Here is a 27,864-nt window from a genome sequence, read left to right as displayed (position 1 = left end):
TGCACACTCTAGAAGGAGATGCTTGTGTTGGTTGCTGCTATTTGAGTAGCAGACAAACTATTTGTTTAAATGATGCTTTGTCATCTGAAGAACCCGGAAAAGAGTCTTAGGTGAAGATTAGCAATTGTTTATCATAGGTAAAAATTTAGACTTTTTTCTGTGTGAAAGTTCTCTATATTGGAAAGGCTAATTCAATCACCTGCAATGCCATTATTTCATATTCATCTGATATGCATTATTTTGCAAAAAATTCCTGAAATCCTGCAAAAAAACCCATTTACTGAAAAAATTAGAAAGCTTCAGCTGTCTCAAAGGTTACAAAACCTCATTTTATTCTTTTCCTTATAGCAAAATCATGATGATATTTTATTTCACTTCTTTCCACTTAATAAATTTTTTTTTTTTTTAAATACAGCAAACTATTTGCCAAAGTTTAAGTATGTGAACATCACTGTCCATTTTCATAGCAAGATATTTCAGCTGGGTATGTTTATAAAGGAAAACCAATTTGGATATCACATTCCCATTTGAAATTTAGACTTGATAACTGCAAATAAAAAAATTAAAAAACATTTCTGTTTTTCCCAGCTTTACTCTGCATTTGACAGAGCACTGGGGATGCCAGTTGCACAGTTTGAATTGCCTCTTTAACCTGATCTTACGATATTCCAGCATTATTTAGAGTAAGTCTTTCTTCAGACCGTGCCAGAGAGGGCCAAGACTAGGAGAAAAGCTGAAGCTGAAGAGGAAGCAGGTGTGCATGACAATGAAGAAGAGGGAAAACAAAACACAGTCAATGCATGTTTTGTGTCACTGCTTTGAAAGCTACTAGTTGCACCATCATCAATCTCATCAGTAGAAACGAAACTCTCCTATCCAGCCACATAACAGACACTTTCTTAAATTCATCGTGCACATAAAGTTTAGGGGGTGCTCTACAAAACCAGTGAATTTTCAATGCATTAATTGTAGAACCAAAAAAAAAGTCTCTTTAAGGTATTCATTCTTACCAATTACACAGCAGTATAGCATAGTCCAGACTCAGCTACATTTTCCCAACGCAGAGGAATATTTCTTTAGAAATTGAAGTACAATAAAGTTAAAAGACATTATTTTATTTATAAAAGATTTACCTAATAATTTACCAACATAATTTTTCATGTTTTCTAAACATATTAGAAACTAAATCCAATGCCAGTAGACATTTTGCAATTAAGGAAGAGGGTGGAAACCACTTCAGGGAAGGAATGTGGAGTGAGAAAATGACATACAATCAGGAAGTAGATATGGGGCATCATATCACAATGCAGCATCTCTTATTTCTCAAAAGGCAGAAACGTCAACTTAATGCCGCTAGAACTACACCCTGATAGAATCTATTAGTCTCCAGACCTATATTTTGCATCTCCAATATTTTCCATCTTTAAGCGTGATTTGAGGATTAAAAACTGTCTCTTCTTTCATCTTCAGGTTCACACATACTTTTCCATTTTTGTAGTTCCTGAGAATCATCTATCTTCCATACTTCAGCAAAGGACTTTAGCTTTTTTCTGGGCATGGGGGGGAAAGGGAAAAAAAAAAAAATCAATCAAAATACGGACACATTTTTAAATTAAGCACATCAAACCTTTTATACACAGTCAAAAATAGCAGTTTGCATAGCTCAAAATGTTATGTGATCTTTAAACAATCAGTTAACATTTTCCAATGTATGTATTTCAGCTCTAGGACAGTCAACAATTTAATTTTATAACTAATTTACAGTACCAGAAGCATTGACAAGATGAAATAAAACACTGAGCAAGAGTAAACGATTAAAGGAAATAAATAGTATTGTAGTTTGCAAAGTTTAATTTTCAGCATTCAGTTCCTACAATTTTGCACTGGTAGAGTCATAAAGAGATACTGCATTTTCAAAATAAATGAGTACACACATCCTTCCTATTTCCTTTTTAGTATTTTTTGATTTAATAAGGACTCATAAGAGCTGTGACAAATAACAAGACATTTAAAACGGGTTAACACACATTCCTGACGACAAAGATGTCAAGACTGGATGGAATTACCCAGTGGATTTTCTTAAAATAATATGAAGGTGATTTAAAAAAATAATACCCACAGGCCAGCTGCCTTGTCTTGTGACAGCACAAGTATACTGCTATGAACGGGTCTGAGTTTGATTCCCAACATGATGAAAACTTTTATTTTCTACCACAGATAAACCATACCCATTTTTAAATTTGTTAATGTCTCTTTTGGGGAGAAGGTATAGAAGAATACTTTGACATTTAGATCACATCATGGCAATAAGTGAAAATAAACAGGTATATACAAAAGAAAATATTTCTATAATGGCCTACATAGGAGAACTGGAAAAATTAAGAATTACGTAATACAATAGTTTATGCACTGTGAAATCATCAGACACATTTGATTTTTTTTTTTTATTTTTCACTGACTTGAGCTCCAGGTCTATATCGATGCATGAAGTTCCCTCCAAAGTGCATGGAAGAGGTCTACAATGAAGGAATAACCTGGTACAGGTCAAACCCAACGAATTAGCGACTGCTGTGTGGTGGATGTCCCTTGTCCCTGACCACCGGCACAGCACTGTCTCTCATTAAAGGGGGAGGCAAAAGTGTCAAACTTCAGAGGCAGTAGGCTGTTCTGGCAGGCAGGGTTGCAGTCTCAAGGTTACCTTTACTCTACCAACTACTGCCAGAATCAAGGGCCTCCTCCTCTTCTCACTCCTACCCTTTCCTTTTTCAGGTAGTAATGCCTGTTCACATGTAACATCAGGAAGTTGAACTTGCATGGTATCAACTGGAGGAAGAATGACTTTTCAGCTGGATCAGATCCCTGACCTGGCCTGTTTTGTGGTCATGCAAAAAACAGCCCTGGCACCATGGAGAAAAGGTCAGGGAGCACCCCCTCCAGCAGCAACCTGCAGGAGATGGGCTTGGGGGAGCCTGCTCCAGCTGGTCCCTCCCAGGTACGTGTAGCTCAGGCGGCAGCACTCTGCAGTGAAGTGTGCCGTTCTGGGGCTTCCAGCCTTAGTTCTAAGTCAGGATAAAGGACTCATCACAGCTTTAGATTAAGAATTTATTCTTTCTCACTTTAAGAATACAAGTAAATTACATACTGAAAGCTAAAATACAGATGGTAGCTTACATATTCAAAAGCTCATAAATGGGACACAATTAAGTCCCATAATTAAGATTGTCCAGTCAGTCCTCACTCTACCCCTCTGTGGGCACTGTAAATCAGTCTTCTAATGACGTCATCACATACTATTTTTACTGCTTATAGGTTTTGTATGCAATTAACACTCTTTTTAGCAGTGGAGACATGCTAGAACTCTATTTGTGCCCTGTCCAAGCAATATGCTAGCATGATTTTCATAGAACAAAGGAAAATAAATCAAAGGGACATATATTGTTTCCCATCTTAATCTTATTACACAGTAACTCTGGCCTTCCAGCTCATACTCTCACCTTTCTGAACAACAATTTTTTCTTGATTTTAGAACCCTACATATCCTATAACAACAGAGCTAAGACATTGCTAGTAATTTGTTGTTTTACTTTTGTCAGTTATGGACTATTATTTCCAATTAACATAAGCTACTACCACATTATTTTTCCCATAAACTGTTATGTATCTTCAATAGAATGTTTTTATTTTGCTTGCTTAAAAGGGGATAAAAACTGGTTTTAAGCACTAAGCACTGTTAAGTTTCAGAAGAACTTGCTTGCTTGCACCTACAAATAATTAGTACTTAAAATTTTCTCATGTGAAATTATTCTGTCAGGATTAGTTACAGCCATCAGGCAAAAAAGATCTTCATTTATTATATTCCTAAAGGGCTGTTTGAATTTTGCTGATAGGACTGCCACTGAAAATAACAAAAAATTCAGTGGAAATGAATATGAATACTAGCACATATTTATATCTAAACTATGTACATAATGTTAACAGTTTTTATAAAGGTGATGCTATTTGATACACATAGGAATTTTCATAACTAGTCTAATATATAAGGTATATATGCCCCTAAATGAAAATTGGTTATCAGAAAAATATTAAAAACCCAGACTTTCAGTAATATTTTGTGTGTTTGGGGAGGGGCAATCAAAATACATTATAAATATTTATTTTTAAGTTAAACCAGACAAATATCTGCATTTCCTCCTACACTATAGTGTGCAAATACAATTTCAAGTTCCAAAGTGAATAATATGTTTTCTAAATTAAATCTGTCAATATTTTAACTATCACTGGTAAGAACAGAAGTAGATATTAGAAGATAGTTATATTTTAAGTTCGTTTTCCTGAAAACAGCAAAAATACATACCTGAAAGAGTAAGTTTGCTGGTATTTGTCATAAGAAAATAAAAAATAGCTTATTCCTAATGTTAGCTCCATGTGGGTTTAGTTTTTTCCAATCCCATTTCAGAGGGCAGCAATTAACCTCTGATATAATAGCTAACTATAAAATCTAAAGCTTTGATTGAAATGGATAGCACAATTTCCTAAATGTTTTTTTTCAAAGTTTTGTTTCAGTGTCTCCCCTGAAGGGTAAAAGGATATCTGAAGTAGCTCTTACTGTTCTTTTTAATGCACATTGTGTGAAATGCTCTTCAATTCATAGCTGAAGTTTCATTGGGGGGGGGGAATCACAATTGTTCTGACCTTTTCGTATTCACTATTGTCTCCAACTCCTTTGATTTGTGAGCTGCCTTCTTCAAGATTTCTTCAGGAATATCTGCCAGTTTGGCAACATTTAGCCCATAACTCCTTGCAGAGACTCCTTTAGTTATTTGATAAAGAAAAGTGATAAATTCAGGATTCTCTTCACCTTCTGATCCTAAAAAAATAAAACCAAAATCACAACCTCCTCTATTATGTTAATAAAATGTAGTAGACCAAAGACTGAAATGGCAAACACTGTGATCTCATTATCATTCATGCTTCCTGTATGATTTATTCCATTGAAGAAATATGAAAGAAAAATGTTTCCTTGAGACCACACATTTTACCTACCCATTGTGAGACTGAAAAAAACTCTTTAATATACTTTTACCTGGTGTCTTACTAAGCAGACTTTTTTTTGTGTGTGTAAAACTTAGAATCTTTGTATGTCAAATTGATTAGTTATGCTGTAACTGGGATATTCTACTTCACGTCTGCTAAGTAATGACAGAATAATGGAAGTGTCAGTAATCCTGCAGTCAAGAAGTCCATAACTACAGCACAACAAAAAGTTTGCTGCCTACCAGGAGGCTAGGAGACATAGAAAATGCTTAGGGAAAACCAAAGGTTAGGATGGTGGATCTTCCACTAGGGATTCTTTCTATTCCATGACAATACGATGGAAACACAAGAGCCATCATTATAAATGTGATGACTCCTTCCTCTTTAGACATCCTTGTTGCATCTCTGCACAATCCAGGCCTTGTGTAAAGAGCAGAAAAACTACAGCGTCATTCACTGCCATTCATTCTTCTGTCTTAAAAATGCAGGTTTTTGGAAACAATGGAGATTTCCATAAATGCTGATGACTCAAGCTGATTTGATCTGAGTGATCCAAGCCAAAGATTGGAAAAAAACCTGCCATAAAACTCACCTTAAGTAAAACAGAATGTTAAGACAACACGAGCTAAAGATACAGGCAGAGTAAGAAACATGGATGTGTTGTTGCTCACAGGCTGTGGTACTACACCTACTGTGCTTTCTGTAGCAAAACAGTGAAGACTACATATGGCCTGAAGGTTCAGGTCAACTAACATTGAAAGTAGAAATACTGAAGCAGCACAGTGAAACATAAAGTATAGGGTTTCATGGTGTCCTGGTTTCGGCAGGGATAGAGTTAATTTCCTTCCTAGTAGCTGGTACAGTGCTGTGTTTTGGATTTAGGGTGAGAACAATGTTGATAACACACTGATGTTTTAGTTGTTGCTAGGTAATGCTTACACTAGCCAAGGACTTTTCAGCTTCCCATGCTCTACCGACTGAGAAGGCTGGAGGTGCACAAGAAGCTGGGAGGGGGCACAGCCAGGACAGTGGACCCCAACTGGCCAAAGGGACATTCCATACCATGGGACGTCATGCTCAGCATATAAAGCTGGGGAAGAAGAAGGAAGGGGGGGATGTTTGGAGTGATGGTGTTTGTCTTCCCAAGTAACCGTTAGGCGTGATGGAGCCCTGCTTTCCTGGAGATGGCTGAACACCTGCCTGCCCATGGGAAGGAGTGAATGAATTCCTTGTTTTGCTTTGCTTGCGTGCACAGCTTTTGCTTTACCTCAACCCACGAGTTTTCTCACTTTTACCCTTCTGATTCTCTCCCCCATCCCACTGGGGGGGAGTGAGCGAGCGGCTGCGTGGTGCTCAGTTGCTGAGTGAGGTTAAACCACGACACATGGATAAAACAGTTAAGGAATAGTAAGTATTGAATGTTGATAACATCTCAATTGTCTGAGAGTATCAGAGATCAACAGTTCAATTAATGAACTCTGTAAGAAAAGGACATGTTGATGCTCAGGGGAGTGATGCTCTTAACTGGGAACATCAGCGTGGCTAAGTAGTGCTCACCTAAACACAACATCACTTTGAACTACTTGTGCTCAAAGTTAACACGTATTTCAGGGATCCCTGCTTCTAATATTAAACAGATTACAAAAGCCAAAGTCTCCCTCCAGCCAAACCCTAAATTTTTAAACTAACTCTCTGAAACTCATTTTAAAAGTGATAGATTATATATTTAAACACATTGTTTAGCGGCAAATACTAAAGCGCCCTGTCCCGATTAGTCTACAATGTAAGCAGATAATACAACATTAAGAATGAATTAGGGGGAAGGTTAACGGCAAATACCATGTCAATTCTTAAAAAAATTCTAGGAATGATTCAGGGAACAGGCCAGTACTAGGCAAACTAGGAAAACCAGAATAAGAGCAGAATTGTCAAGCACCTGATTAAACCTGATACATCAAGAAAAAAAATCAAAGCAGTCTGTATAGAGGGAAATACTACACCACAAATCTGTTGAAGTTTGGAAGCCATGTGAGTAAGAGAGATCCAGTGGATAAACCCTATGTGGATTTTCAAAAGGCTTTTGAGAAGCGTCTTGCATCAAATGTTCTTCTGAAAACTAAGCAGCCATAATCTAAAAGGAAGGCCTTTGCATTTGTACATCATTGGTTAAAAGACAGGAAACAGACAGCAACAGTCAGTTCTCACCACGAAGGGTGATCATCACTGCAGTTAGACAGAGCTGCTCAACATACTCATTAACAAACAAGAAAAAGGGCTAAGCAGTAAGCTGACAAACTTTACTAAAAATACTAACTAATTTGGAGCAACAATGACAAGAAGAAAAGCTGTAACTGTTCTGCCTGGTAAGAACAGAACTGAATGGGATTATGATAAGCAATCTATAAAATTAGGCATGGCATAGAGAGGATGAACAGAGATTATTCCTCTGCCTCTTCTAATTCAAGAACTGGGACCATCAAGTGAAGCTACATGTTTCAAAAGAGTTTCAAAACAAACAAGAGGATGTGGTTCTTCACACAATGCAGTGTTAAATTTTGGAGCCCCTTGACACAGTAGGATGAAGATGCTAAAAGTACACCAGGATACTCAGGATACATAGATAAGCTTGTTGAAATGAAATCCACTGAAGATACTAAAAACCAGAAAACACATCTACCTCTTGAAGCTCCCTAAATAGCAAACGATTCCAGACAGTGAGATCTTTTAGAGAAAGAGTTGCCATATGTTTGATCACTAATCCCTCCTCCCTAATCCTTTGTATTTGGCTACTGTGAGAAGCTGGATACTGGGCTGGGTGAATCTTTTATCTGACCTAGCTCAGTCATCCTTATATTAAATGTGAAAGAGAAATGGTTGTTCAGTTTTCAAGCCCCCCCAACTGTGTGTATAGGCTGATACTCTAGTGAGTTTGTATGTATCATTTTCATGTTGAGGTTTAAATTACCGTAACAATTTTACAATTTCTGCCTATACCTACAGTGCCAAATCTCAGATGGATTTATACTGTACCTTTTTGTTCAGCACTTTCCTCCTCATTCACCAAGAAAGCCATGTGGTAATTACCAACTTTTTCTGGATACACCTTCTCTAGCTCACAAACTGAGGGATAGTGAGTGACAAACAGTGTCAGCGACTCCACCTACAACAATGAATTAGACACATAAGAAGGTTTGGCTTTAATTTTTTTTTAAACACAGCAGCATAGCACTGGTATCCTTTATCCATACCCCTTTGCTTTGAGTTTAGACATGCCACATTTCCAGAAGGAAATGCACACCATGTCAAAGTCAGCCTACCATAGTACAGGCTGAAAAAGCATTCACAAGCATGCCTCAGATTGAACACTTACATCTCTAATAAAATGTTCAAGTGTAGCATAAGCAATAGCGATTCCATCGTGTGTGCTAGTTCCTCTTCCCAATTCATCCAAAATTACTAATGATTTTGGAGTTGCTTTTCTTATTATCTCAGCAGTATCTGTCAGTTCTTCCATAAAGGTACTTTGGCCTTTGTAAATGTTGTCTGCTGCGCCCATTCTGCATTGAGATACAAAACAGATCCATTTATTAAGTTCAAATAAATGTCAGATAACACTGAAAAAAAGTCATGGTAATGAAACCATTTTGTTATAAACCTCTTGTTGCTGCTCCAAGCAGAGCAGAAAAGCCCAGGCAGAACATTCACCTTCCAGAACAAGCTACTGCTTAGCAGAAAAAGCAACAACAGTACATGGTGCAGATGTGAGGGTACTCTAAAAGACTGAAAAGTCCAGAGGGAGCTCACCATGTACCATTAAATACGAGCTTGCACACATTCCCCAAGAGAACAGGTTATACAGACCCTATGGGCATCTGGGGGACGCTAAGACTGTAGGGACAGCAGAGAATTTTTCTGGACCATCAGTAATCTAGTCCCAAGGTAAATCCATAGACAGAGTCTTAGCATCCCACATCAACTACAGGAATCGGGGGGGGGAAAGAAGAGGTAGACAAGGGGTTATTTCTTAGCATGCAATTCTTCCATCTTGACAAACTGTAAAAGGCGGCCTGCTCTTCCCTTAAAAAAGACCCTGGGAATTCAAATGAGTCAGCTCACCAAAAGGATTCCAGCAAAGGTAGCTGTGAAAATGAATTTTACATTTTTGTTTTAGTTCGAACTTCTAATTTGTATGTTTTTTAAATGCTAACACCACCTGAAAATACCAGATATTATAATTTCCATATAGAGATAGAACAGACACTCATGTGACCAGTTATTTGTGCTTCCAGATACAGCAGTTAGTTCCTTCAGGCAGTAACAAAATAACAATTATTTCCCCTAATTACACAGGTACACAATCTTACTAGCATGCTTAAACATGATTTTAAGAGAAAGATTTCTCTCCTCATCCTTTTACACAACTGTCCTTGAACTCACCAGTCTCCATGCAGGTGAGTTTCTCCTCTGCTCCACACACATACACGCACATACACACGCACACAAACTCCTTCATGTTTCATACAAGTCTTTTAGCAGTGTTTCAGATTCATGCAACCTTCAATCCTCAAATTCTACCTCAAATTGTGAAATTGCACTTTTCATCTCAGAAACCTGTTGGTAATTCACCCTGTTTTTCTCTTCTTCTGCAGCTTTCCTTACCTATTCAGTTAATACGCTTTCTACCTGGAAGAAAGAACATTTCCGTTTTCCATATATGCTTTTTAATTACATTAATCACATTACAATATCACTTCTGAGATAGGTTATCACTTAGCAAGCCACTGAGTAGGGCTGTAAAAATGGATTTGTTCACTCTCATAATATAGTTATATACAAGCCACATTGATTTAAGGAAAACTGACTCATGGGCTTAGCTATTACATTTTCAAATACAACAGCTGGCCACAATGGTACTTAAAGCCAATCAAAACCTTTAAAGAGAATCCCAATATAGCTTTTTTTCTCTCAGTCTTTTGCTGCATCTCTCTCTAATATAAGTGCTTCTGTTGCCTACAGAAGCACTAGCAAGATACTCATAATTTTATGAGGATCTTATGATTGTCAAGAGTAATTGACTACCAATACCAAAAACTAGCAGGTTGGACCCAGTACAACTATGATTTCTATATATTCTTCGGTTCCTGCCCTGGAAATCTGGTATGGTGGCATGCATAAGTTCACAATACGCAAATCTTAAATTATAAATGAACTGATTTTGGTTGGAGATGATACAACGAGCAAACTGAGTGTTTTTATTTCATTGAGTATGTGCTTACATACACACACAGTAGGTATACTCCCACATACTCCAGAAGAAAGGTGATTTTGCACATAAGCTAATTAAACTTTACATTAATTTCACTTAATTAAATATATAATTCAGGATATTGAGGCATTGTGAAACTAACATTTTATTAAGCCACTTACTACTATAATCCTTTTAAATGCTGGGTTAAGAACTATGAACATATTACTCAATTTCTCACAGTGCCCCCCAACACTCCCCAGCCCCTTTCCTAGTTTGGTTCAGCCATCATGTACTACTGCAAAATCAAACAATCCCCCTTTATCGCAATATTGCACAGATCTACAGAGAACAAGATAAATTAGATCTATTTTTAACACTATTAAATATAACACATAAAAATACTTTTTATGTCCAAAAAATCTCTGGCTCCATAATGGGCAACTTTAACCTTAGTTTCCGACCGTAGGATTATTGGTAGTATTATTTTATCACTTTTATTTGGTTTTTCATTACAGAGACAGCATCTAACAGGCTGTCTGTTCTGCCCCTATGATGATTACACTGAGAGTTCAGTTCTGTTTTTCTCTTGGATTGCATCATTTCCATAGAGCCCTCAAAATCATTTAGTTATTTTGTACCTAATTTGCATTCACGAAAATAGTTTTCAGAACTTCCTCACTAAATGCTCAAGATACAAACAGAAATGAGTATTATCTTTCTCTTGTTGTTAACAACAACTGCAAAAGAAGCCTTTCTTTTCAGCATCTTAAAACATTCAAATCCGACTCAGGCTTACCTACAGATTAAAAAAACCAACGTGTACTTAAATGACATAAAACCTCTTAAATGTCATCCTTTGAAAATGGGTAAAATTGTTCTTTCTGCCTCTGTCCTTGACACTAGGAGAATCATACTTGTTTTTTAAACTTACGTGATAAGCAATATTATCCCAGAAACAAGTAAGAATAACTATTTTAATGTGGATAATACCTCGGATTAGGTAATACCTGGGATGCTATCCCTATGAATTGTTAAGGTAAAAGTGCTAAAAGAAATGTTACAGATACTCATCTTAGCCTTAATGCTGCCAGCACTTAAACCATGGTTGGTTTTTTTTTGCTATTTTTTTGTTTTTTACACATGGTCCTAATAAAGTCTCCAAGACTCACTTTCTCTGGAAAGCTGCGTACAATGGGATCAGATATTTTTCTAACTTTTATATGTACACAAAAATAACTATCTGATTACATTTTAATGCTGCATTCATCACTACGGTAGATGACAATATAGTGAAATATGTGAAGAGGTATGAATCGTCCCTGAGTGATGCAGACATGTTATGAACTACCCAAATTTTCTTTTTTTCCCTCTCTTAATTTAGAAAAAAAAAAAGCGCCCAGGAAAAAAGGTTACAACAGAATAAGACAGTCACAAAAGCAAACCATTAGAGCAAGAACAATGCCACCCAACTTCACCAGCTCTATTCCTCTATTTATTAAAACACCAGCTGCTGGAAGTAGTGACACAGTTAATACGAAAATTTCCATTTCTGCTATGAAATTTCTAATGTCTACATTCAGAAAGATTACTGCATTCTGCCCACAAGGAGTGTGCAGACATCCAATGTGAAGAGTGCCTCTTTAGTGCTGGCAAGAGATCCATCACTCCTCAGCAAATGCAATTTGGCTGGAAACCACTTGTTATAATGTCTCTTTGACAGCCAACCAAATTTCATAAAATTAAAAGCTCTTCATCTTATGATGTTCAACATATTTATTATGTAAAGAAAAAAAAAAGAAGATGCATTATCTCCTGTCAATGCTAGGTTTCAAGTGGTAAAGACTCCTGTCTATAACCTCAGAAAAAACAACAGGGAGGCAATGTTTTCATAAATTAATTTTTGGAGGATAAGCTGGAAGATATGCAGCAGTAGCTAGCTTTATGTAAACCAGCTAGCTTAACATGCTTAACCTGTTTGTGACCCCTTAGAGAAAAAGATACAGATTTGCTTATTCTGCAGTAGCAGCATTCAAATGGCTGGTTTTTTAACCTGCTCTCCTGAGTCAATACATGCACACAGTACTGACCTTTTCCAATGCAAGTGCTCATCATCCTGAGAAGCTATCCTGTGATATTTTATCCTATGAGGCTCTACAAATGTTGGAAAATTTTTTAACGATACAAGCTGTGATACCGCTCAGAAACCACAAGAATTAAATAGCATACTTTTTTCCTTGCATCTCAAGAATTTTTATGTAGTCAGTATCCATTTAAACTTTCTCTCAACAGGCACGAATTAATTTTGCTAAACTGTGTGGCCCTGAAAATTACCTTGAAGTCTGGTGCTTTCAAGCTTTTGATCAGCTAGACATATCTGAGGGCTTTCACAGATATCCATGAAAAATTTGTATGGAAGAAGGAAATTTAAATTGAGGCCACTGAGGTCTTCTTGGAGCTCCTTCTCTTAGCATCCTGTTATTACTGCTCTCAAAAAACCAAAGTGTCCTGGAGAAGGGGACAGCCTTGCAGACTTGGTGACTAACAGTGGCATAAAACAATAGAATAACCCAAGACATTGTTTTGGAGCAGAGCAGAGAGGCCCCCAGAGAACTGCAGCTGCCCTATGCTAGCAGTCCAGGGGTGAAAGTCATAACATGTAGGTTAAAACAGAAATTGCCCTAGTATAACAGAAGGCAGTGAAAAAAATTAATTTCCCAAGCAGAAAAAATAATCTGAAATCCAGAAGCTTCTAGTTAAGGCTTTTTCCATGCTATCTTTCAAAATAAGTTATCCAACATGCTGTTAGTTGGTTTGGTTACAAAATTAAGAGCACTGTCTGGACCTCAGGTATTTTATTATTCTTTTATGTTAGTGTGAATCCCTCACACTGCTTGTGAAAATGACCAAGCAGCCCAAAAGCTCCCAGTGGTAACAAAAAGCAACTACGTAGCACCGAACAAATCCTAGAAAACAAGACTGCAAAACCATTCCCTAAAGCCTTATTTTCATACAGTTGTCAACATCCCGATGCTATTTATTAATTCCTAGTTTATAAAATACTTAATGATGAAAAAAACTTAAATGAAATTTAAGATTTTTCACCTTGATTTTAGAAACATGCACTTGACTTCAAAAGTTCATTTTAAATACTTACTGGAGAAATGAACCTAGTGCCTGGTACAGAAGAATAAACCTAATTAGTATACAGTCTCTACACACTGCCTTTGCAGTTTTCAAGAGAAGGCATTCAGGTTTCCAGCTACGGTTTGTCTTCCCAGGGATCAGAATTGAAGCCAGACTTCACCTCAGAATGTACTGATAGCCAAATTATTTATTCATCAAGAACAATTAACATTAAAAGAAAATTACTCTTTTCTCTGAGAATATCTTAAATCTAAGGTGTAGAATACTGCTCTCCCAACACCGCCATCAAAGACATTCCTTCTGTGATTGGAAGAGAACACTCAGAAAAACACAAAATAAATTAATAATGTGACTTTACATTTCCACTCACTCCCTCTCACACAAAACACTTCAAAATGTCATTTCAACGATCACTGTATTTGAACAGGAGTTATTTAAATTAAAATAACTAGTTTACAGAAAGAAAAGATTAGATGGGGTCTTGCCTTACAGTTTATCCCTTTTCTTGCATGGGACCGTTCTCTACAACATGTTTTTGATCAACACTGTATAGTTATTATTTTTTTTTAAAGATCTCATAACAATCCTTTTATTTTTTGCAGAAAACACTCTTCCCAGCTGACGTTTCATGTGGTCTCTGCTCAAAAAAATGGTCACAAAAGTGTGAGCACTAACTGAAGGTAGTGTTTATGAGAACAGAAAAACTTGATATTGATCCTTATATGAATGGAAGAACACAAGCGCAATTTCATTTCAGCACCTAGGTGAATCTTCTCCCATTGAACTGGGTTATTGACTTTCTATTAGGCACCTAGCAAACAACACTTATTGAGACTTCACAGGTTAAAAAATAAAAGTAGTTTGCAAATTGGTCTGCCATGAAAATGAAAACAGGCATCCTAAACAGAGGATTGGCAGGCTGACTACTGCATGTCCTCTCCTACTGCGGTCCCAAGAATCCCAACACCTTTAACCAGAACAATCATACAGTTTTACCCACAAAAGCGATTTAAACCCTGCATATTTTAGAAACACTCCAACTGCTAATGAGAATTTCACAGTGGTTAGCATAAAAGTAGTCCAGCTTGGATATTGTAACTTCTGGCTACTTTCCACATACAGTGAAAATTTATCAAGTAATTCTTTAGAAGACAGCATCTGCAAATTTATAACAGTTCACTGGCAAGAAACTAATGTTTCACACTCCCCCACACAGAGTACTGGTAAATCATTTACTTCATTTCCATCAAGCTCTTACTGATTCAAACCAAAAACTTACAATAAGAAAAATAATAATTTACAGAAACTGCAATTACAGAATTTTAAAAAATAACTCTTATCCTAAATAAAAACCAGAAAGCATTGTTATCAGGATAGTTATTATTTTTGCACTATTCATGGGCAACTTCTAAGAAGTAAATGTGTGCAAAGTTACGTGGACAACAAAGTCAGAAGATGCTCATGATACTAGCCTATTTACAGTCAACATGCACACACATGCTCAACTATTTCTTTAGCTGCTTATTTGAAAATTTTAAATTAAGAAATACCAATGGTATGTTACCCAATTTAGAAGAACAGTTGTTGAAAAGCCTGACAAAATGCATTACACATTTAATGTAAAATATATTTTTATTCTATAAATTATTGTAGACATAGGATATTCTCAGTCACTGAGAAATTAATTAAACTAGTAAAATGTAAGACCACTAGGGATACATACTTTGCATTATCCTGGAAAGAGAAGCAAGTCCAAAGTGATTTTAATACTGTTTCATAGCATTTTTTACCTCTTTTTTGTTTTCCTTTTCCCTATCACTAGGTAATTGAAATAGCCAGAACAAGTAATCACTTAAATCCTCATTACCTTATAGACCTGGCCAACAGAGGCATGCTGCACACACGAGCATTCCAGTATATTAAAAGAAACGCATCTAACAGGATTAGCTTTCAAGATGTGAACTGCATTGATTTTTTTGCTGAAAGCCAGAGGAAAGAAAAACATCCGTGGATTGCAGTGAACATTCAATATTTTAAAAGCTTCACCTTGACTGACAGAACAGGTAGGACTGAGTTCAGAAGATGAAATACCGGTCTAGTCAATACAGTCACTAAGTGACTAGAAGTTATCAATATCCTCTCATTCCTAATGCTTTATAAGGCAACAGAAATTCAGTTGTTCTTCCAAAAGCTTATGTTACATTACCTAGTGGAGAACACCTGAGAAAGTCCTTTTCTGAAATTCAGCAATGATACTCTCAATAATATGAGAACTCCTTAAAAATACTTGTCACCTAGGGCAAATACATCACTCATTGTTAAAATAATCCAGAAGATTTCTGGTTAATTTTAAAATTTTCCATTGTATTTTAAAACTGGATTTGCTTGAGTCTAAGTTCCGCTTTCTCCATCCCATGTTACTCACAACCCTACAGCAGCTGGCTGTCAGGGTGTGAGGGCCAAGCCCTCGGAGGAGCGGGGTGTCCGGTAGCAAAATAAGGACACAACAGCAATAGCTTAAATTCCGTGTTCAAACATTCAAAGGATTTTATGCCTAATGTATCAATGGATTGCCTTCCACAGGTCCATCAGCTTTTACATTTACTCAAACACAGAACTAAGCCTTTCTTTTTCTTGCCCTCAGTGAGACAGCTATGATTTGTTCCTGTACAGAGGTACCAAACTGAGGTTTCTATTGCAGGTTCTCCTGACCAAGAGATCTGCCAGCGCAGATAGTGCATACCAGAAGGCCAATACTAAATGGAGAAGTTTATGAAGGCTCCATTAAGCAACTGAAGCTCCAAACACACGCTTTTACGCTGATTTCTCTGCAGGAAACCATTAACACTGTGTAAATGTTATTGAAGTTCAAGAGAAAGAACAGATTAAGAGTACAGTAATTTTGCTGAAGGGCAAGTTATAAGCGTATATATTCAAATTAGGGTGTTTATTTGTAAGCCATCAATATTAGCCTGAAGAAGCTGAAAAAATGAAGACAAAGAAAAACCCAACCCTAAAATATGCACAGCTTTACACTTACTACTCTCAGTTTCCAGCGAGGGAATTCAAGGTAATTAAGTTAATGTGCATATGTAGCTGAAGGATTGAGGCCAAGGGGGGATTAAAAAGCAGAAACTATAGCAACAGACTAGGGACAATAGCTGAAGCATTCAGCACATGAACTTTTCCCCTTTAAACCTGTGGATGCTACAGAAAATCCAATTCAAATTGTGACTAGGTTAAATCATATCATGGAAGAGTTTTAGAAAGGTAAATACCACCATTCAATGTAAAAGTTTCAACTTTACTGTAAAAGAGCTGGTCAGCGTCACAGGCAAATTTTCTTTCTCCCTCCTGCCACCATATACCGTTATGGGGAAAGCCTTTCAATCCCTTTCAGGAATACTGCAATATGCAGCCAAAATTGTTTTATAAATCTCACTGTATATATAAATAACTGTCTTTTATTGACTTTGAATTTTCAAGCCTGATTTAAACCCCTGCAAACAAAACAATTGTTTTTATTTACAGTTTTTATCAAATGCCATGTATGTAAACCAAGGACTGCTTTGGTAAATACAGTTGTTGTAAATTATTACATGTATATGAGATATAAACCTAACACTGCAGATGCATGTTACTATGAAATGAACAGACATAAAGCTAAATTAGCTACAAATATACGCATAGCACAGCTTAATTTATTTCTGCAGAGTTACAGAACACTGTCAGAAATAGTTACAGTTCAAATGTATTGTGATATGTCCAAGACACAACTTTTCTAGAAAAACAGAACAAAATAATTTTCAATTTAACAACACTAACTACAACTTTTACTTTTCTTTTTCAAAACTAACATCTCCATGTGATAGAAAATAGGTGCCATGAATTTAATACACCACCCTTTTTTTCCCCTGAAAGCTGGGAATGATTTACCCCAGAGGTGTAATTATATGACTGTAAGCATAAATGAAAGTCTTAAGTAATTTTTGTTATTCTGGCAATAAACACAAATAAAATTAAGCAAGAACAAAATGAAATAAATTACTCTGCCATAAAGAAGTAATATTTCTGAAAATTACTTTTGGGTTCTTGACAACTAACAAGTTCGGTTTGTCTGACTGTCATTGTTGCTTTCCAGAGCAATACAAACAATACTTGTTTAGCATATCAGTATATAAAATTATCATGTGGACTTGCCAGTCATTTGGGATTGCTTTGTACAAACGGTTCCCTACTTTCTGCACAATACATAAATTAATGTGTATGGCAAACCCAGTAACCATTACTATATATGTGTAGAATAAACAAAGAGGTGAAAAAGTACCTTTGCTTTTAAATTTTCTGACTTTTACCTTTCAGAGTCTAACTGCACAGGCAAATTGAGAGAATCTAGTTTTTGTTCAAAGGAAAATCTGAATTACTTAAATTTAAACATTTATTTTCAGGTGTAAAAAACTAAACCCCCCCCCCCAAACCTAAAAAAAACCCCCTAAACCCCCCCCCCCCCCCAACCCTAAAAAAACCCAAATCCAACAAGGCATCAACCAAAGTTTTGGCCAAAAACAGGTAACATACAGACAAGTTGTTCTGCTGAGATAAACTCCTCCACAGTTTCTATTCAGCACTCAATCTCCTGGTGATTTCTGTATTACACAGGATGCCTGCAGACCGCCCTGCCAAACACTGCTGTCACCTCAAGACTAGAATTTTGTACCCTAGATTTTTATGATAAAGGTATGAAGAAGCTGACTAACTGAATCTTCATGCCAGGTTTTGTGATTTAACTGATATTTCTAGGACAGACAGGAAGACTAATCTTCATAAGCCTACCCTATAAGCCTCAAAGAAATCAGTAAAGCTCAATAAAGCAATAAGTGGAAGCAAGGAATTTTTTAGTTTGGTAACTGGTCTTTTGAGTTAAGAACAACAAAGTTCGCATGTGATATAAAAATGTGAGGCTATATGCTATTCTGGCAAAATACTGAAGAGTTTGCCATATAGGACAACAACTTATTATTGCTAGGTATGTGAATGCACAAAACCTATGCCTGTCCAGCTCAATGATCTAACTAATTTTGGAGGTTGTGGCCAGCACAAGAATTCCAAAAAAGACACAGAAACCCTGAAATGGTACTGATGCAGTAACTTCAGGGAAAGATTTTTTCAGTAGATTTAAAAAAAAAAAAGTCCCCAAAAAGTCATGATTATGTTATCTCTCATGTATAATTCCAAGTATAGTATATTTTGTTTAAGATTTATTACAAAACAAAATCAAGGGGTGAAAAGCAATGCCATCATACTCCACTCATAGAATAAAGGAGTAACAATAAGATGTGACAGGCACATTTAAGACATAAAAGCTCCCCAAGTCTCTCCTGCACACTAGTAACCATTTTAAAATGTCATCAGCATGCTGCCCCCTCAGCAATCAAGGTTAAGTACACAGATTAGCTTTGGATGGAGGATGTCCATTTCTTCATCGTGTTTAGTGAAATTACTAAGTAGGAAGAGACTTCTAATGAAGAACACTTCTAAACCATTTTCAAGCAAGTGAGTTCCTGGGCAGTCTCTTTGCAAATACATCTCATCCGTGAACCGAGCAATGCATAAGCAGCAAAGAATATAACAAGCTGCTTTCTGGCCATAAACTGCTCTCTTTCAACCTTAAGTTTGCCTATTGCTGTGCAAATAGAATCATAGAATCATTGAGGTTGGAAAAGACCTCTAAGATCATCGAGTCCAACCGTCAACCCAACACCACCATGTCCACTAAACCATGTCCCTAAGTGCCTCATCTACTCGTCTTTTAAATACCTCCAGGGATGGGGACTCCACCACTTCCCTGGGCAGCCTGTGCCAATGTTTCACCACTCTTTCCGTAAAGAAATTTTTCCTTACATCCAATCTAAACCTCCCCTGGCGCAACTTGAGGCAGTTTCCTCTTGTCCTATCGCTTGTTACTTGGGAGAAGAGACCGACCCCCACCTCGCTACAACCTCCTTTCAGGTAGTTGTAGAGAGCGATGAGGTCTCCCCTCAGCCTCCTTTTCTCCAGGCTGAACAGTCCCAGTTCCCTCAGCCGCTCCTCATCAGACTTGTTCTCCAGACCCTTCACCAGCCTCGTTGCCCTTCTCTGGACACGCTCCAGCACCTCGATGTCCTTCTTGTAGTGAGGGGCCCAAAATAGCACCATTTCTGCAGTGAAGCTCTGAAATAATGGAGCTTGTTACTTATTTATTATTTTAAATACAAAAATTTTCCCCCTCTGTCTTGCTCCTGTGCAGCTCCCTTCTACTAATCAACTGGTAAAACTGGAATGAAATTAAGTGCAATATTATTTGCCTAGTTACAAAAAGCTGGGAAGTTTTTTGCCACCAGCAGTTAGATCAATGGAACATTCATTTCCATTAATATTTATGAGCACTATTTTGTTTTTCTTCTTAAGTGATTTACCTCAGATTTCAATTTATTGTGAAAAGCACCTGGAAAACATCTTCCACTCAATTTCCATTCCAATAGAAATATTCCCTTTTTCCTGCTTCACATACCACTCCATCCTGTGCTTTCTGATTTTCTCAAGATTTCTTATAAAATGTACTTTTAACAAGCCTTGGAACATTTTAATCTGTTAAAGTAAACCATGCAATTTTAAATATCTTTCAAATTTTTATAATGGTGACATTCCAACGAAGCAAAGAAAAAGTAAATACAAACATCCAAAACTGATTGCCGAAATGTTTGCAGGTGTGAACACAATATTTGCTTTCCATCATGATTTTTAATTGTACTAAAATTTGTAATGATGCCATAAATATGTACATTTTATCCAGTTTAAAAAAAAAAGTTTGTCTAGAGAGAAAATAGTGAGGTTTGTCTACTAGTTTCTTTCAGCTCCACACACTCTTGACAAAACAGTAATACGAATTTGTCAAGTTGTCAGAATTAAATAGCTGTTAAAGTATTTAGGGAGGTAACATCCAAAATATATCTACTGTAAGATCCGACTGTTTTGAAAGTCAACTCCACCATTCAGAGGTCAAAGACATTTTGAATAAAACATAGAGAAGAAAGCATTATGGCACCTTTGATGCACAGCCTTTAAAAGAAATGTGGATTAATAAGGGATGAGTTTTCTTGGGTTTTTTAGTTTACTTTGAAGAAATCCTTCATCCCTAAACTGTCCTCTAAGCTTTAATAGCATTTCTTTCCAGATTATCATCTCTTATCTTCTAGACCATGCCCAAACAAGGTACGCATTAGGGACTTTAAAACAACTTCAGTTGTTCCTAAAAGTCCCTGGTATCAAATGTAAGAATTTGCTACACCTAGTCACAGTTCTGCCTTTGTAAAATACACCTGTAGGTAGAATAAACTTGTACTTCTCCTACATGGGAGAGCAATGTGCCAGTCAGAAGCTGACCCCAGTTTGTTTTTTCACCTTGGCAGAGGAATAGCCATGCTCTGCTGTGCACAGTAAGAGGACCTGACAGAAAGAACATATTATCTACACTCTCCCGAGTCCTCTGCATCTCATGTTTGTGCTCTTCAGCTGATGACCATGCCACTGACAATACATGAGATCTTTTTGGCACAAGGAAAACAAAAAAACGTAAAAAAAAGTAGTGTACACCAATGGGAAAAGACCTCTCGCACACACCTTGCAGAAGCAGATACTTGCAGTCCTTGCAGGGGTTATGTGAACAAGCTAAGAACTCCATGCATTCTGCATTCTTGCATGAGCCTACAGAGGTGCAGCCGCAAACTTTCCCTTATTTTCTGGCCAGTAAATTCTCTTTTAGGTGCCAACTACCAAGGCTGAGAAATAATATGGGTGAAAGGATCCATGATGGCTGTAGTACCTCATACAAGAAATATCACTTTGGGATATGCAAATGCCCTTTCCTCTTCCATCTTTGTGGATCCAATTGCACGTGACTGACACAGGTCTTTCTACTCACAGGATGATGGAAATGACGAGTGCCAGTCACGTCAGTCAAGCAGGCATTCAAATACTGCTTTTTTAGATCTAACATCAAGCTCTTGCCCATGCAAATGTGCAATGCTCACAAATTTAAGTGGAATGGCCCACATCTCAGCTTTGCAGATTTCAGGATCAGTTGAAGATACTACCTGAGCAGTAGCAGAGCAAGTGTTGACAGGCAGCAAGGGAAGTACAGCCACCAGCTGGCAGAACAGCATGACACATTGTGTTACCTACTTAAGAGGGACTCTGTGATGAAATGTCTTGGCCTTTAAAGCAGCTTCCTACTGACAAAAAGAGACCTAATCTCATCACTGTCACCATGTTAAGGCAGGCATACGTATAAATAATGCCATTTCCTCTTTAAACTGAAAGGCATAATATAAGTTGACTGGCTGACTGGTGCAAAACATATGTGGTCACTTTCTCCATAGAACTGAGAAGACAGAAGGAGTTTGCTTTCCTTGCACCTATTCCGTTTCTTAGAAGAGAAAGAAGGATTATCTGGTAGGGACTACTAGGGTGCCTCTAAGACAGAGTGCCACTCTATCACAAGAAAGCAGGCTCAACTGGGCTAAAAAAGCCAGGCTGGAGTGATGTGCTGGTCCGGGACTGATTGGCGGTATCTCGTTCACTGTCACTCCTATGGCAAACTGAGTAATGCATACACGTGGGATGTCTTTTCAAGGGTAGATACAGCCTGTTCAGAGAAGTTTTGCTAGACTCTAGAAAGATCAAACAGGTGACGGCATGAGTAGAGTCCCCTGAACTGCGTCACCACATGCAACAACTGTGAGGACATAGCTGATGCTCACATGGGTAGGTTCTGAAATGCAATTTTCAATAGCAGGAGGTGATCTTCAGTTGGCAAGTCTCTCAGTAGCACTGTTGTCCCTTGCAGCAATCAAAATTCCTTTCCTTTACTCAACTCATTGATCAACTCAGAATCACCACTCCTTGGCAAGGTACATGGCTGGAACTGGATCCTGCTAGACTTGAAATAAAACGACCCAACTAAGTCCAGTGGCAAGGGGGATTAAACTCCCTCATTATTTCAGTGTTAGATGAGGGTGGCAGTTCTTGACCAATGTAGAAAACATCCTTTCCTTTCCTCTGCCCCCTCCCTCTACTTATAGACCCAAAGATCACAAAAGCTGATAGCAGTTTCCTGTGTATGAAGGACAATGAGGTAGGTCTCTGCACTGGGGTCTGAAGGCTGCCTCCAAAGACACCTTCAAGAAGCACAGCCTGAACCTCATGCTCTCTCTTGGTTTCCACATCTGTGAACGCAAGTAGACCACATGCAAGGCAGGGACACATGCAAATACCTCAGCAGGACACAGCTTCTGCTGAATCAATCAGAAGCATCAGGTCACTGTATGATAGCAACAGCTTAAAGTCAGAGGGCCTAATTTATATGGCTCTGCAACTCTGTCATGCCAAACAGACACATAAGGATCAGCTGCCTGAAGATTTCTGCACTCTAGTTTTAGTTGAATGAGCAACTATTGCACATGTTCAAAATCATTAGACACGGAAGACAGACAAGAAAATACCAAAATAGCTATGTAACGTAAACCCTGGAACAGAGAGATTCCAGATTCCACTTGTGGCCATGTCTATCTGAAAGACCCTGTATATAGACATGTAAGACAAGCTAGAAGAACAAAACCATCCCTCCCTAGCCGAGGTGAGCAACCACCATCTGTTTTCACATCATTTTCAGATACACAGTGGAATTTGAACTGAGTATCTCCTAACTATAGACTTAGCAATGAGGAGTGCCCTCCATGTTAAAAATACATTTAAATCTTCTGTTACAAGGATAAAATGTAGGACAAAGTTCTGTACACCTTAATACAGATCATGTGATATGCAGAGCCTGTACCAAGACAATTACCTTGAAGTGCAGACAACTGCATGTCTTACATAAAGCTAAAGAATTAAACTGCTGCTTACCTAGGCAACATACCACTACCACCTGTTAACCTGTATTGCCAACCTCCTCTACCCCTCTGTTTTCCTAATATACCTTCTTGGACAATTCAAACTCTATTTCTTTGCCATCATGAGGATTAAAGACATGCTGAGGATCAGTAAACAGCAAGATAACTCTTTTGAGAGACATGAAGTGCATGAGAGGATAATCTACGTGCATCTTACTGGTGCGTCTATTTATTCCTTTAACCTTTAAGGAGGCAGCACATAACTTGCAAGAGGCAGTTTTCAAATGCAATTGAAGCACAGTGCAATGTATTAGTTCAGACAACTGCAGCTGCACCTTTAATAGTATGCTCAGTTTGGCTGACGGTATAAAACTTCACTGGAGGATGTATGTCACTATAGTGTGACTGTGCATACTTACGTCTGATCACTGAAATAAGTGAAATAGCTTTTAGTTTAACAAAAGGAGAGAAAGCCAGGCAGGTGAGCGCTCTAGGAAGGAAATTCTTCTTTGTCCCCTTACCATTGCCTAGAGTTGGTAAGAATTGGTCTCCTTTACAGTATTCTTTCTAATGGTAGCTTGTGATTTCAATAAATTGATGCTTAAAATCTTGAATACAAGGCATTTGGTAATTTGAACTATTACTTAGCTTGTTTATTTGAACATATTTTACCTTCAAATTGTTATAACATTCTCTCTCTCTCAATTTTGAAAATTGACCCTCATGAAAAGCTACCGATGACCTACAGGAAGTAGGCTTAAGTTTTCTAGCTGTAAGAAATTATATCAATAATTGATTGTAAGTGGGACCTCTTTAAAGGTCAGCTTTCTTCAGCAGCTAAACATCATCCCTTCTGAATGCACGATTAGGTCAACAGAATTTCTTTCATTATTTCCTCCATATGTGCATGTCCACACTTGCTTTGTCTTTCTACACAAACACACAGAGAAACATATACTATAAGAATAACTTATAGTTATTCAATGTCTGAATAACTATATTAGAAGAACTAACACAAATTGAAGGTTAATTTAAAGCAAAAAATGAACCCATTTACTGCAAGGAGAAACTTGGATGGGAATTTTCAAACGTCAGACAATTAAATACTCAAATCCCATTGAAAGTCAATATAGATTGGGCGCTGACGTTTCCAAAACTCTTCTAAAATTCTTAACTGTAATGGCACTGATTAAATTAAATTCTTTAAGCAAAGGTTGCATGACAACATTATCCCTTATTGGAGAAGAAAAAAAAAAAAAGAAGAAAACAGCAACTAGCAAAACATCCTCAAAATATTGTGTACTCCCTCCATATTACATACCTAGCCTTTAAAATAATGGGCATAGCATACGGTCTGAAAAGTAGTAACTTTTTTGTACAAAAATGGTTTACACATACATTGACTCATGAAAACAATAATGGAAGTACAGAATTTCAAGTGAGAAATTTATACAAACACTTTAATAATACAATATAGACATCTAGTCTAAAACCAGCTTTAAATAAAAATACAGAAATATGGAGAATGATTTAGCATCTTTTTAGTCTGATGTTATGAAGCTGGAGCCACCTAACAATAAAGCTTTTTACTTTTTTTTTTTTTTTTTGTACTTTTTACTTATTTCAGAACCCCTAGCACCCCCTTCCCAGGATTAGGAACAAAGCATAGCAATGAAAATAGCAAGGTTGTTTTTACACATAAGAAATGGTGAGATTTGGGAGAGTCCATAGGAGCACTCAGAGACTTCCTTAAGAAGTGAACAACACAAGCAGGGTACTGTAGGAAATGACTCTTCCCCCCCTCCAAGTTTTCAATTTATAGACTTGTAACAGCTTATCATCTGGGCTCAGGGGCATTATGCAGTGGAAGATTCTCTCCCTTTCCCCCTCTTCAGGATGGAATTATCAACACTACTCTGAAATGTCTGGACTAGCCTTAGCACTGTATTTTGTCTACACACCCAGTAATGAAGATGAATCATTCCTATTTTCACTGTACCTGTAAGCAAGACAATTCCTTTTGCATCTTTAAAAATGTTTAATATAATGCAGCATTTAGAGAATGTCCATTTAGAGAAGCTATAACACATAAATACTAAATATATCCAAAGGAATAACCATAGTAGCAACCTTTCAATTTCCATGGAAACCCTACTTAGAACACAAGACACAAATCTTAGACGAATGTTAATCTCTTAAACCTATATAAATTCACACTTTGAAGGTGTAGTCTACAAATAAAAAAGATTGCAGTATAAAACACCAATATTCCAAAAAATTTAGCAAGCAGCAGAACTGTTGATGCTCCTGATGCACAGAACTCCTCATAGAGTCAGCCTGTAAAGCATCCCTCACAGCAGGGGTGCTATGCTAATAGCAGCATCTAGAAAACAACACACCATGGCAGTGATGAAAATAACTTGGAAACTGACATCTTCCTATGCAATATTTTTACAAGATTAAAAATATACCAAAGTTATCAATGAAAAAATCCTATTTTCCAGCAAGACACTTGTGGCCTGGGGTGTCAGTGCAGAAAGGAAGTCTACATAGCTGTATTATATTAAAAAAAAACCACAATCAAAAACAACCATCAAAATAAAAACACAGAAGAAGAAAACAAAACAAAACAGCAAAACTGGGGGCAAGTTAAGAGAAAATCTCTGATCTCTTCAAGCTCACTCCCTACCAGAGCAGAGTCCCTGGCAAAAGCTGAGGCTTTAGAAATTTATGTTCAGCCAGACAGAGCATTAAAGAAACAATGTAGGACATACCATGTGGCAGCTGAATTTGTTGTTTTTCTCCTCCAACCAGGCATTAAAAACAATTACAAGGATAACTTCCTAGCGCTAAGAAATACCTGGAATATAACACCGCATTAACCTGGCCTGACAGACTTACGTATTTTAAGACCTTTCCCAGAACCCGGGGGGGGGGGGGATAAAAACAACCCAAAAAACCCAAACGAACCAAAAGAGAGGTGCCTACTTCCTGGACAGTCTCTGTACACCTTGAGCCTCTGAGTTGCAGAATCTGGTAAGTTACTCCTTTTCTCATTGCAGAGGGTGAAGTTCATGATTTGGAGAAGGTGAAAATGAAGCAGGAGTTAGGCAAAGACCAGACTGGGCACTAAAGACCGCTTACTGACAATCAAATACAGCGGGACAGATGTCCTGGTTTCAGCAGGGATAGAGTTAATTTCCTTCCTAGTAGCTGGTACAGTGCTGTGTTTTGGGTTTAGGAGGAGAATAATGTTGATAACTCACCGATGTTTTAGTTGTTGCTAGGTAGTGCCTACACTAGTCAAGGACTTTTCAGCTTCCCATGCTCTACCGACTGAGAAGGCTGGAGGTGCACGAGAAATTGGGAGGGGGCACAGCCAAACTGGCCAAAGGGATATTCCATGCCATATGACGTCATGCTCAGTACATAAAGCTGGGGGAAGAAGAAGGAAGGGGGGGGATGTTTGGAGTGATGGCGTTTGTCTTCCCAAGTAACCATTACGTGTGATGGAGCCCTGCTTTCCTGGAGATGGTTGAACACCTGCCTGCCAATGGGAAGGAGTGAATGAATTCCTTGTTTTGCTTTGCTTGCGTGTGCGGCTTTTGCTTTACCTATTAAACTGTCTTTATCTCAACTCACAAGTTTTCTCACTTTTACCCTTCCGATTCTCTCCCCCATCCCACTGGGGGGAGTGAGAGAGCAGCTGGGTGGTGCTTAGTTGCCGGCTGAGTTTAAACCACAACAACAGAAAAAAGCACCGACAACTCACCTACTTGGGGAGCACGGATGTCAGTACTTGGCTATGTAGAGCAAGGAAAGCCCCCATACTCCGCAGGACTGAAGCAAAATCATGATGCAAGTATTCTCCTAAACGTTTGTACTGGAAGGAAAGCTACAACTGGGTCAAGATCTAACATCCTGTAAGTACATCGCAAATGGCTAATGCCTGTCGTAACAGTACGATCGATTCCCTCAAATTACACTATACAGAAGTTTAAACAGATGCACAGACAAGCAGTTCCACTGATAATCTTTTACAAATTGAAGTGACCATCCTGGATTTCTGAAGGAATGCAATACATAAACTCAGCTTTGTTGCTTCCTGTTAACCTTTTAACTAATGCATGACTATTTCTATCTCAATAATATATTTTCAATTTCTTCTTGATTAATATTAGGCCAATTAGATCACTCTTAATTACCAGGGCAATGACAAGAATTTAAGTAATTCTGTAGTATATTCATCTGGTATTTGACACATTTCACAGTAAATGAAGAATGGCATATCCAGCTGAGCTTCCAAAGCTAATTTAGATGGGGGGGGGGAATCAATCCCCTGTGCTAGAATCTGACTGGGCTCCAAATTAAATGGTCTGAAACCTCACAGCCAGTAAGTATCGCACTCTAGGTCTGCTTGGCTTGAAATCTAAAAGCCTAAGTTTTACCTTCAACCACACTACCTTATCAGAACAGATGTGAAAAATACCTATGATGTAGAGAAAAGCT

The 27,864-nt window shown here is 37.7% G+C and overlaps 1 protein-coding gene across 2 annotated transcripts in view; it reads right to left on the bottom strand.

Moving 5' to 3' along the window:
• Positions 1 to 1,094: 1,094 nt before the first annotated feature.
• MSH3 (mutS homolog 3) overlaps positions 1,095 to 27,864 on the bottom strand; it is a 124,168-nt gene continuing 97,398 nt past the window's right edge. Inside the window, exons 21-24 of one of the 2 annotated variants that reach the window (XM_076362797.1) lie at positions 8,405 to 8,591; positions 8,065 to 8,194; positions 4,693 to 4,867; positions 1,095 to 1,550 (exon numbers count right to left, since the gene is read on the bottom strand). In XM_076362797.1, coding sequence (XP_076218912.1) covers positions 1,442 to 1,550; positions 4,693 to 4,867; positions 8,065 to 8,194; positions 8,405 to 8,591 — 601 coding nt within the window. In that variant the 3' untranslated portion in view covers positions 1,095 to 1,441. The remainder of the gene's footprint in view (positions 1,551 to 4,692; positions 4,868 to 8,064; positions 8,195 to 8,404; positions 8,592 to 27,864) is intronic. The other variant, XM_076362798.1, reaches the window with a different exon arrangement.

Source organism: Aptenodytes patagonicus, chromosome Z, assembly GCF_965638725.1.
Source record: "Aptenodytes patagonicus chromosome Z, bAptPat1.pri.cur, whole genome shotgun sequence".
Taxonomy (NCBI): domain Eukaryota; kingdom Metazoa; phylum Chordata; class Aves; order Sphenisciformes; family Spheniscidae; genus Aptenodytes; species Aptenodytes patagonicus.
Note: the sequence above shows the minus strand (reverse complement) of the source record. Positions and strands in the feature narration are given on the sequence as shown.